General features: G+C 50.5%; 1 protein-coding gene across 6 annotated transcripts in view; it reads left to right on the forward strand.

Moving 5' to 3' along the window:
* The first annotated feature begins 508 nt into the window (after positions 1–508).
* The window catches only part of RNF220 (ring finger protein 220), a 330,094-nt gene continuing 315,547 nt past the window's right edge, over positions 509–15,055 (forward strand). Inside the window, exons 1-2 of one of the 6 annotated variants that reach the window (XM_075935811.1) lie at positions 509–705; positions 6,633–7,372. In XM_075935811.1, the coding sequence (XP_075791926.1) occupies positions 6,748–7,372 (625 nt within the window). In that variant the 5' untranslated portion in view covers positions 509–705; positions 6,633–6,747. The remainder of the gene's footprint in view (positions 706–6,632; positions 7,373–15,055) is intronic. The other 5 variants (XM_075935812.1, XM_075935807.1, XM_075935809.1 and 2 more) reach the window with 5 other exon arrangements.

Raw genomic sequence — 15,055 nt, forward strand, 5'->3', positions numbered from 1 at the left:
ATCCCGCTGAAGCCTTGTTATGACACCCAGGAGCATAGGATAGCGGTAGAGCTGAGGAAGTGGGCCTGGCCCACGAAAGCTCATCACCCAAGAAACCAGCTTGTTAGTCTTTCAAGCGCCGCATAGTCCTGCCTTTTGTTTCATGGGCTGGGGGGATGGGCTGTGCCCCTCCAGTTACCACTTCTGAATGGCTGCGGGGTTTCTCCGCGGACTGGCCCAGCATCTGGAAGAGGTGCCAGGTGCTCTGTGGCTGGAGTCACAACTGTCGGGCGCGGAACGTGGCGCGTGGGAGACCGACCCACCCGCAGGGCCGGGCGCGCTGGTGGGCACAGCCCGGGGGGGGGGGGGGGGGGCGCAGGCCCGTGGTGCAGACGCGGCTCTTCCACCAGCTCTCGCTGCTGAAGCGTGCGCAGGGCGCGGTCCGTGGGGAGGCTGGGCCGGGCTGGCCCCGCGCTGCGGACTCCATTTCCCATGCTCCCCCAGTGCCCTAATGTATTCGTGCTCCGCCGGGCTGTGTGTGTGTGTGCGCGGCTCCAGCCCCCGGAGAGTGGAGGTTCATTCACTGATTAGAGCCAGCCCGGCGAGGCAGCACCCGCCTTCGCTCGCGCCGCGGGAGACTCCAGCGCCCAGGACTTCCCATGCCCCGCGCCCCGCTGCGGCTCCCCCGCGCCTGACCCCGCCGCCCCCGCCCCAGGCGTTTCCACTGTGAGTACTGGCGAGCGAAGCGGGGGAGGCAGGATCCGGGACGAACTTTGCAGGAGCCAAACTTTGCAAGTCGGATTTTGCTCTGTTCTCCCGGCGGCCCCGCACCCTCGGGCCGAGGCAGCTGGTCAGTGGGGCCGGGAGGGGGCAGGGCGCGGATCATGATAACGGGGTAAATGCGACCAGAAAAGAGAGGACCCCCCCCCCCGGCGCCTCATCCGTCCGCGGCCGGACCAGCCAGGGGGTACAAGGGGGAGTCAGGTGCCAGGGCAGCAGCTTTCCAAGTGCGACCGAAAACGGCGCGGCTCCGGCTTACGCCGAACCGGGTTGCAGCGCCGTGTGAACCCCCTGGCGGAGTTCGCTGTTGCCCCGGGGGAGTGAGTCCCTCGCTGGCCCCAGGCTCGCCCGGCGGCATCCGCTCCGGGCAGCCGCGATTTCCATGGTCCCGGGCGCTGCAAAACAAAACCCCGAACAAAACTTTTTCTTCTTTTTTGCAAAGGAAACCAGGCAGGCTCCGCTCCGCTCCGCGCCGCGCGCCCCCCGCACGCTGCCCGGCTGAACTTCGGGTCGGATCCGCAGCAGCCGGTCCCCCGCCCGCCCGCCCGCCGTGGGACGGGGGGTTCCGAGCGCACTTTGCACCTGGCCTCTTGCCCGCACTTGGGGGGCCCGAGGGAAGTTTGCGCAGCTCCCCTCTCCCGTCCCGGACCCCTCGCCCCAAAGCTGCACCGAGCCCGCTTCGTGGATCTGGGCGGGACCTGGGCGCTTTAGGCTTGAAAAGCAAAGCGGGGAGCGGGGCCGCGGCGGTATCCGGGGCGCGCACGGCGAAGGCCGGCTGGTCCCCTTTGGCCAGGGGACGCGACAGGAATCGAGCCCTCTTTTCGCGCGGCTACTGCAGGAAACTTTCTGCGCCCTGCCCGGGGGCAGCCCACAGACCCCGCGGTCTGCCTCCTGCGTAGGAACCTTCCCTCCCCCCCCCCCCCCAAATTCCAGCGGGCCAGGCTGTAGATGGGCTGGAAGCTGGAAAATCAGCCCTCACCTTCGGCTCTCCATGCGGGAAACCCATCTGCTTGGCCACAAGGAACCCATTAGGCACCGTCTCCGCAGCGAGCGGCGTGGGGCGCTTGTCCCCCCCAGGAAATGTGCCGGGCACGAAACGCCAACGGCGCTGGGCATCCTCGCGTCTCACGCGCTTTGTTTCGGTTCTTTTCGGGCTTTGCGCGGAAAGGGCGCACGCCCCGGGCTGTCGGACTCGGGTGGGGAAGCGCCCCGCGCCCCGAGAGAGCGAGCCATTGCTCCGCAGAAAGACGAGCAAAGCCGGCCTGGGTTTGTGCCCCGACCCCGCTTTCCCCCACTTCGGAGCATTGTTTGGGGTCGGCGCGTTGAACGCGCGTCCAGAACCCGGCAAGTCGCGGCGGAGAAACCGGGGAAGGAAGCGAATTTCTCCCGCTACTTTCCGCGTTGCATTGCGGGGCCGTGGGTGGTTTCCGAGCAAACGAAATCCCCGGGTCGCTCCCTGAAAACCCGCGGCCCCCAACGGGGAAGGCGGGGGCGGGGAGACACCTGTTTAATGTGCAGCCGCCGAAAGCGCAGGCGGTGCGCGCTGCGGGGTTTTGTTTCCCCTCCAACCCTGGCACCCCCCGCCCCCGAGGGGCTGTGGGGGGAAGGCTGGAAGTTCACAATAATCAGGGACGGGGGGGGGGGTGCAGCGAGCGGATCTGGAGCAAACCCAGCTCTCCCCAAACCAGCAGCCGCCCGGGTCCGGCGGAGCGCGACTTGGCCTGGGGCGCCGGGAGGAGCAGCCGGAGGAGGTGCCGGTCGGGTCGGAGCGGGGGTGGATGGAAAGTCCTGGTTGCTTTGCTGGCCGCTTTCTCCTCCTTCACTGTCCCCCTTGCCAGCCGCGGGCGCCTGCTTCGCCCTGGCCGCTTGGCCCTTTCAGTTTCCTTTTGCAACATCGGGAAAGGGGATTTTCCCCAGAGGGCGCGACCGGGCCAAACCCACCCCCCAAACCCAGCCCCAAACCCAGGCGCCCGTCTTCGTCCGGCGGCCGCCTGGCTCGTTTGCAGCCTTGCGAGCGGGACGAAATTTTGCCCAGAAGTTTGCAGCAGAACCAAATCCGGGCCAGAATCTCCCCGGCCGCTACCGCGTCCTCCCTGCGGCCGGGCGAAGCGCAGGGGCGATTTCTGGTCCCTACCCCGATGCTTTCAAATGGCCCCGATTCCCTTTCCATTGCCAGCTGGACCGGCCTCCTCTGCTCGGCGTGGCGGGGCCCTCTCGGGTTCTCTTCTAACCCGGCTTCTTCCCGGGGCGTCTGCAATCGGCATCTTCGGCACCTTTTAAAAAATAAACGGGTTTCCCTTTGCTTCGTAACCCGCCGGGCTGCCTTTCTCGCTCGCATTTGTTTGATTTTTGTGTAATGAGGAAATCCAGCGTAGTTCAAATATATAATCCATTTGCGCACTGAAATCCCCGAACAGCTGGCAGGATTTTGTTTTATAATCTTTGGCTTTTCTACGCCGGACGCATTTCTACATTCCGACCTGACATTTATGGGGGGAGTTGAATGTAAATGTATATTACGATTTTTTCAAAACCCGTCCTGATTGCCTCTTTGTTTTATTTATTTTTTGCTGAAGTTTCTTTGCTTTTTTACATCGCGCCTTAATTCATTTTTGAAAAAGTTTGTTCGTGGAAGGAGAAAACTGTGAATTTGTCCCCTTCTTTTCATTTCTGCCGTTTGGAAATGTCTGAGCGCGCACAAAAATGCAACCTGTTGTAATAAACAAAGCGGTGCGCTTGCTTTCTTTCAACCGAGCAGAGAAGCGATGTGGGTTGAGCCGCTTCACGCTTTAGGATATGCCCGGGTTTTAGTCTTGCTTTCCAGACTGGTTAGGAAAAAGGGGTTTATACGTAGAACAGCGGCCAGCTCCGTTTTCTCCACTCACACAACATTTGTGCTGCCTGTTAAATCCAGCCCGTCCTAGATTAGCTTACTTGGCTCTGTCTTTCTCTCTACCTAATTCCAACCCGCGTACGATCTCTTAGAAACAGGGGAATCGAATTAGAGGCAGAGATTACTGATAAAAAGTTGTTCCTTAGTGCGAAGTGGTTTTTTTTTTTTTTATGGATCAAAGTTAAGGCTGTTGATTCAATTTCTCTCGCTTTTGGCATCTTTAACCTAGCAATTAGTAACATATAATATGTTGGTAATTTATACACCCCTTAAACAAGGCGTTTTAAAAAATCTTCGTATATCAGAGTGGTCCTTTAAAAGCAATTAAAATCACAATGTTTTTTGGTCTGTCGGTCTTACCTCGGTGCCTTGTAGACAGCTTATGCAGCCTCATAGATTGCTCCCTACCCCCTACTCCCTCCACTCCTCGTGTAGTTAATTCAACAAAGACTTTTTGCAATCTGTTTGGAGTTTGTCTGATGCCGTGGAAAAGTAGCTGCTGATTTATTCGGTTGCTTTTCGATTTCTGTCTCCAGCCCGTCTTTTTTCCTCCTTTCAGTGGGGATGTCAGCTGTTATTACTTCCTATTGATCCCTTTGCAAAGTGAGAAGTGAACTAAAATTAATGTCAATTCCACTGCTCAGATCAATAGCTGGAGTTATTTTAATCTGGATTTGCACGGGGTGCTAAATTAAAAAAAATCAGCATAGAGGCAGAAAAGTAACAGTTACTTACTTTGCCTTGTGCCTACTACCTTACAGCCACCCAAATGGTCCATCAAGCTGATTATCCTACAATCCATATTTTTTTAATTAAGAAGGTCAGTTAGTTTTCTTATTTTGGGTTCTGTATTTAAACCCATGACATTTTGACATTGGGAGTGTATTAACTATAGATTTTCATAATGACTGGTCCGCCGCAGCCTCATCTGTACATGTTGCTAATGGGGGTTGGGGGGGGAGAGAGAGACAGAGAGGGAAGAGGGAAGTGGGAGTTTAAAAAAAATTAAATTTGGCTGGGTGAGATATTGTAATGTGTTGATTTATTCCTGGCATAATGAAGTTTGCAAACGAATAAGGCGGCCGGAGTGATTCAGAGTATCCTATAAGGAATGTCAAGTGTTGTAGCCAGAGTTCTAATTTATGAAATACATTTAATGTAGTGAGGTGATGGAACAAGTAAAAATAGAAAAAGTGGCAAAAGGGGGGAGGGGAGAGGAATGGTGCTGCTCTCTTCTTTTTTTTTAAAGTCATATTTTCCAGTGATTTCTTAGCCTGACTTACATATTAATTGTTACGTATTTCTGTGTGAGTGCTTTTTTATTTGTATGTGTGAGTTCATTATTTGACAACAGCCTGAAAAAAACTCAGTACCCCAAAATTTACAATTTTGTGACCTGTGTGTCCAGCTGTTCTGTGCTATAACCGCCTGCCCTTGGTTTCTCCCTCTCTGTGGCTAGAACTCGACAGAAAAACTCAGTACCCCAAAATTTACAATTTTGTGACCTGTGTGTCCAGCCGTTCTGTGCTATAACAGCCTGCCCTTGGCTTCTCCCTCTCTGTGGCTAGAACTTGACAGGAAAGTTATTTAAAATTTGGAAGAGAGCAAATCTGTTAATGTGAGATCCATAATCTGGTAATTTAGCAATGATGTCTGTAAGGACGGGTGCCAAATGAGGAAGTCGAGAGATGATGTCCACTCATCTTTACAATTAATAACAGTCACTGAAGCATTTGGGTACAGGATGGCAGAAAGGAAATGTTATCACTGACTGCATTAAAACCGCAGACTGCATTTCATACAGTTTGTTAACCTAGGCTCCCTCATTGACGGAATACAAAAGGCACTCCATTAGGAAGACAGTCTCTCAGTAAGTTTTATTTGAGATGTTTGACCCTTTGGATTTAAGAGAGACAATTTGTAACAGCTTTTTAGTATTATATGATTTTCTGAGCCCTTTGAGCTCTGGCAGGCTAGATTATTGTTTCAAAGTTATAGTTCTTGTATTGTAAGACAGGGCTTGGGGCCTGAATGGGCGGGAGCGGAAGCCGAGAAGAAAAGGCACCGGGGTCGATTGGGATAAGACATACCAAACCAAACCAAACCAATAAAACAGACTAACTCAGAGAGATACAAAAGGGAGGCTTTTTTCCCTGCCTCTTGCTCCTAGGGCTTTGTGGCTGGGCAAATGGATGTGGTTGAGCTGGGAGGCTGAGCAAAATGCAAGGCAGAAATTTTGTTAACATTTCCCTCTAAATGTTAATGGGGGATACAGAGCAGTTTACAAATCCACTTAAGAGCGAGTGCATTAGGAACTAAAATTACCGATCCGCTCTCCACTGCCCCAGACCCGACAGGCAGACGTTTGCAGAGATCGCATGGCAGAGGCACCCGTTACGATTTTAAATATTGTCAGAGACGCCAGGCATTTTATTGATGAAGTCTCTGCTCCTTTAAAAAAAAAAAAAGAAGAAGAAAGTGTGCGTGCTGTGTGTGTATATTGCACGAGTATGTAACATCGACTCTTGCACATGGGCATGTACCTGCACATACATCACGTGTGAGGAAAAATACACGAATTGCACGTTCCGTGTGCACCATAGGCAGTGCAAACAACTGTATGCATGTTTATTTGGGTGCATGGCACACCGTACAGTAGATAATATGTGGTTTATATGCATTGCATTGCAGTGCTCAGTGGGGGAACATCTCCGTTTTCAGCCACACCTAGATAACTGACGTGGGGATATTTATAGCGCCCGTAGGTCTTTTATCCCCGTGCGTTCAGTAGGGCTTGCCCTCCCTTGTCTGGAGTGGACCAGAGCGGGTTTCTGTTGCTGTGGCTGAACGAGACGGCTCGGTGCGCTGCCGGCCGGTGGGCTGTAATGCGTGTGGCCTTCCCGCTGCGTGGAGTTTCCAGGAGAAGCTGGCGCGGAAACCTCACCGCTCGTGTTTTCTCTTCCCTTCTGTTTCTCTGCAGCTTCGGGACGGCGACGATGCCCCAGTGATCTGCCTGCTCCAGACCCGGGCCTCGCTTGACTTTCCTTCCAGGAAAGACTGTTCCCCTTGTGACCCTGCCGAGGAAAGAGACGCCGATGGACTTACACCGGGCCGCCTTCAAGATGGAAAACTCATCCTACCTTCCCAACCCACTGGCATCTCCGGCCCTGATGGTCCTGGCCTCCACGGCGGAAGCCAGCCGGGACGCTTCCATCCCCTGCCAACAGCCAAGACCTTTCGGAGTCCCGGTCTCGGTGGATAAGGATGTGCACATCCCCTTTACCAATGGCTCATATACTTTTGCCTCCATGTATCACCGGCAAGGCGGGGTGCCAGGGGCCTTTGCCAACCGTGACTTTCCCCCGTCTTTGCTGCACCTTCACCCCCAGTTTGCACCCCCCAACCTGGACTGCACGCCCATAAGTATGTTGAACCACAGCGGGGTGGGTGCTTTCCGTCCCTTTGCCTCCACGGAGGACAGGGAGAGCTACCAGTCAGCCTTCACGCCGGCCAAGCGCCTGAAAAACTGCCACGACACCGACTCGCCCCACCTGCGCTTCTCGGATGCCGATGGCAAGGAATATGAGTTTGGAGCCCAGCTGCCTTCCAGCTCCCCGGGCTCCCTCAAAGTCGATGACACGGGGAAAAAGATCTTTGCGGTCTCTGGCCTCATTTCGGACCGGGAGACCTCGTCCAGTCCCGAGGACCGAAACGACAGATGTAAGTACCTCCGTTACCCCTCTCGGTGTTGCGTCGCTGTGCCGGGTGGGCGCGTGCCCCTCACGGGCTGCCCTGGCGCGCGGCCGGCCCTGCCGAAGGAATGGGCACCGTGCTCGTCCCTTCGCGCCGCGTGCAGTGGTAAACTGGTGCCTTGTTTTTCTTAAATGGACATTGATGGATTTCATGGTAAGGTATATTGGAAGGAAACCCATTTTCAAATGCACCTGCGGGAGAGACACTGTTCTCTCTGCTTAGAACGGGGGCAGCGACCCAGAAACATGTCTGTGCCACAAAGCAGGGTGTGTGTGTGTGTGTGAGAGTGTGTGAGAGTGTGAGAGAGAGGGGCTGTGTCTGCTTGCGCGTATACAGAAGGGCGCATCTGTGATATACAGCTAGAACTTTTTTCGGGGCACTTATCAGTTAAAACTGGACACGTGGCTCCCCTCCATAATCCCCCCGCCCCCCATGTGCAGTTCTTGACCCTCGGCTGCCTCCCCAGAACAGGACAAAGTTCCCTTCTGCCGTATTTCTCCTCGCAGTAATTTGGGCCCTCGAGCGCTTGGCCGCAGGCCTGAGGCTGGTTACGCTCTTAAGGTGCTGGAAGGGACCCAGCCAGAGCCCTCTATGCACGACCATCGGAAGGCGATCGGCCCCTTCCCCGACCGGCAATTGAACTGAAGCAAACCTGTCCAACGTACGCTGTTGTCACAACTCCCCATTCCTCTGTCATTCCCCCTCCACCCCAGTGTCTTTGCCAGTGGTGGGCAGGCTCCCCTCCTCGCATGAAAAGCTTAAGCATTCGGTAAGGGTACCCCGTTTGGGGGAGCGGTCGCGAGAGAATGGGGCCTGTGGCCCCCTGCTTCAGAGCTACTCGATGTGGCCACATTTAACTGGCGTGATTTCTTTTAAACATCAACGCTTAGCTCAGCGGCCAGGACGGGTTTGGTTTTATACGGGCCCCTTTGTACCTTCGCCTGGATTTTCTTCTTTGTAATTTGTAGGGTGTTTTTTTTTTTTTTTTTTTTTTTTTTTTTTGCAAAGAAAACTGCAGCCTGTCTTTCCCGCTCCCCTTCAGATACCATTTTTCTTCTTCCCTTTATGATGCCGAAGAGAGTAATAGAGACATTGCGGCTCTCTCTCTCCCCTGTCGGCACTGCTTCCTCAGGCTGTCTCCTTGAATTAGGCACTGTGTTAACTTCCAGCTAAAAGGTATCTGCCTCACCCTAGCGTACTTCTTCAAGAAAAGTCCTCATCAAATCACCCTGCCTTGTAAATCCATTGCTCTTTGGTGTTGAAATCTGCACAAGGCTGTCTTATGTCAGCGTTTGCAAGCGTGGGACGATTCCCACCAAAGGCAGAGACGTCTGCAGCCGCTCACAAGCACAAGTGTGATCTCTTCCTCCCACCTATATTACTTTCTGTGCATGAGAACGGCTTTCCTTGTTCCGTATCTCCTCATCAAGGTTGTTATTACGGAGAGACAACCATCGTGGGGGGAAGTGTGTGGGTGGGGATAGAGCTTCTTCAACATACATATTTTTTTTTTTTGGAAGGGGAATGTGGGGTCACGAGGTTCAAAGATATTCTGTGTTGATATTGTATGGCTCCTTCCCCCTTATCGGCATAACCTGGATGTGGAAATGAAGCTTGCTCAAATGAATACTCGGGGAGATAACAGCGCAAAGAGCAGGTGCGCTAGCTAAATGAATTTAAAGCGCATCAGTTGCTGTGAATCTTGCTAGCAAAGCCCTGTCAGATAGCTGATTTAAAGGAGTAAATCTGTTAAAGGAATTAGACCACACGTAGCGCAGCGGTGGACAGAACATCCGCCACATGCACACGCTCCTGGGTGGAAGGGAGAAATCTTGTCTTCACTAAAACTGAGGGTTCTTGGTGGGTGAGGGACTCCTGAAAAAAAAATACATGCTTCACACAGGAGCAAGGCAGCTAGCAGAATGCCCGTGATGCGTTCGCTTCTACCCCTCCACTGGGAACAATTAGACGGGGCATGATAATGAGAGAGGAAAAAGAATAACTTTGCAGGTTGCTTAACAAACTTGGGAACATAGGAAAAGCTCCCTCCCCCGACCCCCTTTCTTAAAAGCGAAAAAGAAATTGGATAAAAGTGATCCACATTGAATACAATGAACGGAGCCATCTCATCGGTGAATCTCCCAGAGAAAACGGATTTTATTTTTGTTTCCCGTGACTTCTTAAAACCTGGAAGAGTTAAAAATGATTTGTTTCCGTATCATCCCAGGTTTTAGACCTAATTGCTAGCACAGCTGTTTGTGTTGCTGCTTGCATACCCTTTAGGTGCGTATTCGCGCAACAACAAAAAAAATGCATCTGACGAAGTGGGTCTTTGCCCACGAAAGATTATGCTCCAATAAATCTGTTAGTCTATAAGGTGCTACAGGACTTATTGTTTTTGCAGCTTCAGACTAACACGGCTACCTCTCTGATAATTAGCACAACAGCCATTCATGTTTCATTCATCTTAAAGTTACAAAATAAGCACTAGAAGAATTTAAGGTACATTTGACCTTCCCTCCTTCCTGTCGTGTTCAGATGCTGCACCAAAGAGCATGGATGTCTGAGAATCTTAAAAACAATAACACGGTGGTTTTCTTTACTGTGGGGACGGGATTTAAAAAAATGCATCATCATTATCGTCTTATGGCAGTTTTTAGAAAGGGAAAACATGAGGGGTGACGTGGCTGACAGACAGCACCGCGGAACCTGTCGGGCTGAGACGTGCCCAGATACTCGCAGGGTTATTTATGGTTGTCTGTAAAAATGCATTTCAGGGCCTTTAACGTTTCTCATCTGTGACTCTCCGGATGTTTCTTGGGTTTCTTGTGTGAACACGGATACATAACCCATTGGGAATGAAGGATTCTTTTCCCGCTAGTGCCAGGCCTGTTGCCGGAAAGAGGGTTTGTGCACAAGCTTCCAGGCGCAAGTGTACGGACGAGTGTAATGAAGGTTCATTAGATCAGCAAAGTCTTTACATATTCAGCAGAGGCTCCACAGCACTGCAGGCTCCAATTGCCTGTTTGTATTTTTCAAAACCCTGAAAGGGATTAGACTGTGCGATGGGTGAACGGCTTCGTGGCATGGCCTCGTGTCCCAGCACAACAAATATTTTAACAGAGGTTTTAAATATTTTTGTACTGTTCTCAGAAAATCATCTTTACAGTTAGTCGTTTTCCTTTATATTTAAAAAAAAAAAGAGAGAGAGACTTGGGTGCACTAAGCTTTAAACGCCCCGCAAATGGGTTGTAGCTCAGAAAGTATGGCACGCCATAAATGTGGCATAGCGCAGACAGAGCCCCCTCTATGCACAGCTGTAGCCATACGCAGATAGAGACGCTGTGTGTGTTTGTACACACGTGTACTCTTGGGACCTTGTTCTCATTCTAATTACACCGCTAGGTTCAGGATCCGGCCCCTTTATGTATGCCTGGGGGCTGGGGGAGACCACGTTGTTCTCCTAGAGTACCACTGTTTTATTTTTAAGCCAGGAGGTGGTGTGTCTGTGGCAGCCGCACATCAGACTGCTAACGAATTACCAAGGCATGGATGGCGTGTGTTTGTATGAATGGTCATTTTGTAAATCTGCGAGAGTGGTTTGTGTTTGGGCACGTTGCCTGTGATGGTAGGATGTTGCTCTCGGGATGCCGAGAGAGGCTGTGTGCGCCGTCAGACGTGCATAGAAAAGACACGCTCCATCCAGGGGGGAGACGTTCCTGTTTGTTTAGACACATGCTCTGGACGGGGCCGTTCTGTTTAGATGCTCGCCGGGAAAGATAATGACGTGTATAGAACGGTTTAGGTGCTGCGTGTACAGCACGCATTGCAGACCCTGGCAAACACATTCCATGGGGCTTTGAAAATAAACGTGCCTTCGTTAGTGTAGCTTTCCAGCAGCGGTGGACGCAAATGTCGTGCTCTCCGGTGTGCTAGACATCTACAGCCCCCTGCTGAAAATGATCCCCAGTTTTATTTTGGGATTTAAAATTCAAAATTGTCATGATCACTCCCTGCAGACAGTCCCCACGGCACTACCCCACCATCCGGCAGAACAAGCCGGCAGGAAACCTGCACGCCGGCGCCTGGCTCGCGAGGCAGAGATCTCGGAGTCTGCGGTGCGGAGCTCTTGTGCTTCTTCAGCCTTCCCGTAGAACCTCCCCAGAAGTGACTTTCCCCCCGCACCTTGAGACGTGTCCAGACTCTCCACAGGGCCCGTTTCACGACTGTGACGGCAAAGTGTTTTTCCTGTGACTGTTCGCTTACTTTTTATTGTGTGTTTCCTTTGCTGTGTCGGGAAAAGCCTGATCTAATGTTAAAAAACACCAGTCAGGAGACCGAGGTGGTTGTTTTTTTTTTTTTTTTTTTTACTTCCATCTCTGCCACTGACTCTCTTTATGATCTTTGGCAAGTCACGTCACTTTTGCCTCAGTTTTCATATCTGTAACATGATAATATTCTAGCTGCTGAAGCTGTTCTAAGAATTCATTAGTTCATTTGCTAGTACTTGGAGAGCTCTGCTCCTCTCCAGCAACATTCAGACAAAGTAGCGATGGTATTTATTCATGTTATTTTTACTCCTACCTTTAAAATAAATGTAAAAAAAAAATCCGTTTGATTATTGGGGGGCTGTCAATTTTCCCAACGTCCCGTTTCTCCCCCTGCGGTTAGGTTTGCGCCTGGGAGGAGGGGGAGAGAGTCTCATTCCAATTTAGGGTTTTATTTTTGGCGTTTCTGAAGTGCAGTTAGTTCTGGCTTTTTAAACTAATGATTTAATATTTATCAAGTGCCATGAAAATGTAAATCCCTGTTTAGGTGCTGAGAATTATTGCCATGATGGAGAGTTTTCATTTCTGAATAGTTGTACAAAATGCAACAGCTGTGGCCTGTAGGCCTCACAATACGATCTCCCCTCCTAAGGCATGTGCATGGCTGTGTTTGTGTTGACATGGCAGGTAGGGCCTGTGCTAGTGGGTGAGTGTTGTGGAGGGGTGTGCGTGGAGGGGGAGTGTCTCCTTTTTTTAATTAGTCTATGGCACAGCAGTGGATTTGAGGATGGAATATTTACTGGGGAATGAGCAGCACCGCTCGAGAAATCATAAAATCAAACAAATGGAACAATTGCATTTCGTGTGTGTGTGTGATGAGAGAGCAACAAGCGATGTGGTGGACAGACAGGTAGTGAGGAAATACAGTCGCCGAAGGCCACATTTTATCGCGGTGAAAAAGCAGTGAATTCAGTGGAGTTCCTCCAGATTTTACCCTGGTCGGAGGGAGCTCAGAGCCGGGCCCGGCTTGAGCGGCTGGAATACACAGCAACCTCCTCTTTGTTTTTTTTCGGCAACAACCTTTCTGTGCCCTCAGCAAACTGTTGCTGAGACTCCTTTTCATGCTGTTTGGTTTAATTGTCTTGTTGGGATAAAGAAATGTTTGAACAGCTAAAGTGGAGAAGGGCTGGATGGGAGCAGCCCCTGCCGGCTGCAGGGCCATCTGGCCTGGCGTGGATCTGTCGGTCTCCAGTTTATATTTCTCTTTCTGTTATCCAGGGCTATCTCGCGCACTTGGAATGTCTAATCACCATGGTGAGAAAACTAACCCTGCTGCCTCTTCCAGCACTCGGCCCCCTTCCCCGCCTTCCCTTGCCATCAATTGTCATGCAGAACCGATCCAAGTGACCGTTTTACTGGCAGCCATCCTTGGCCGTCTTCGCCTGGCGCTGGGCAGAAGGATGGCTTTTAATTGATCATTTGGGTGGGAGGGCCAGGGCTGTTTTCTCCTCCAAAATGGTTCCCCAACCAGCCAGCTTTCCCGTACTCTCAGAAATGCCAGCAATTCCTTGTGCCCCCGGCTTCCTCTCGGACTTCTGATGGCTGGTTTCTGGGTTTATGGCAGCGGCTCTACGGGCGCTGAGCAAAATGTAAATGACACATTTATCCCTCCACATCTGCAGGAATGGGCACGCATGCGGTCAATAGCGATCCTTCTCTTTTGCGCTGTGTGTGTCTGTGTGTGCATGTATATTTACTGTACTGCGACCGGACAAGCTGCGAATCTCACTGGGCAATTGGACACCCAAACTTTTCTCCAAAAAAAAACAAAACAACAAAAAACCCCAATGGCCAAATCCTGCTTCTCAGCAAAAATGATATCAGAGGCTGAGTTGGGTTGATTTAACTGTTTTCACAAAATTATACAAGGGACAGGGCAGGCTGACCTTGAGGGTAAAGCATGGATTTGGGTGTCAGGAGCCCCCAGATGTGCAGAGATCTTGGGCAAATCTCTGCACCTCAGTTTTCCCATCTATGAAATGGGGAGAATACATACCTACTTACCTCTCAGCAGCTGAGATTCCCTGACAAAAGGCACTATGTGGTGATATTAATACAGAGCAGTTGGAATATTAGCTACTAACATTAGCCATTACAGTTAAACTTCAGTTATTAAAAGCAAGCACCAAAGCACATTTAATGAGCCAGTGTCCCTGATAGTTACATTTTTCTACTATTTTATTTGCTAACTTGCAAAATTTAGAAGTCAACAGTAGCATTTCCTGCTTGTCCTGCATAGCCAGCTTAAGGAATTAGTAGGGTTACATTCTGCGGGTACATGGGTACGTTCTCCAGGGACCGAAAAAAGAGAAAATACGTATTTTTGCCTCCCTTATTTCTCTCTCTCTCTCAGCTTTACTGGTCTCAGTAACTTGCCTGGGCATTTCTTGGATATTAACGGTCTTGCAAGGAGAGGAAATTCTCAGACATGCAGACTCACAGCAGTGCAAGGGCCCGATCCTGCTCCTTATGGTTAAAAACATACGAGGGATAAGGTATATTTAACAGCTGGGAGTTTCTGGAACTCTTCCCAGGGAAATTTTCTGAGACCATCTTTGAGCTGAGGGTTACCCCTTGGTGGGCTAGTTGATGTCTTTTGGACCCGTCACATCAGAACAGCAACATTAATTTTTTTCTTGCTTCGTTCATCTTTCCGATGCTGAGAAATGGTAGAATTATAGATTTTACGAGCCACCTTCCATCCTTAGTTGGTTAATATCTATAGGAATAAAATGTATTCTGTGTGTGCTTGTAGAACACTTGATTAAGATCAATAACTGACTAACCCTAATCTGCATAAAGACCACCGTATGTATGAGTTTTTCTGTTCTGAGAACGAATCCTACCCATCAGTATACTACTGCTCTGTCTTGATGGAGGTTTTCTGATTGCAAATATACACTGAGGGCCAAGTTTTCTTTTTATACTTGTGCACCAACAAACGCTGAAAGTGAGCGGTAACAATTTTTATTCAGTAATTCATGTCACTCACGGTCTTCCTCAATGTCGATTTTCTTGATAGCCTATGAATGTTTCTACTCTCTGTTGTTTAAGAGACAACGGCAGATTCGGGGACTTTTGAGGACATTTTGCTGCCGCGCAGAGGAAATGAAATTCTTTCTAAAAATATATTTCTAATTGGGACATTAATTCTTTATGCAATGTCCCCCTGAAAAGGGCATGGATCTTTCGTTCTGGATTTATGTGTCTGATCTGTCTCTCCCGTTCTGTGTGTATCTGTGTGTACGTTTAGCGCTATGGACATGTAATAAGCACGTCTACATCATGCATGTGTACATAAACATGTGATCTATAGGCTTTC

Source organism: Pelodiscus sinensis, chromosome 9 (assembly GCF_049634645.1).
Source record: "Pelodiscus sinensis isolate JC-2024 chromosome 9, ASM4963464v1, whole genome shotgun sequence".
Lineage (NCBI taxonomy): Eukaryota > Metazoa > Chordata > Testudines > Trionychidae > Pelodiscus > Pelodiscus sinensis.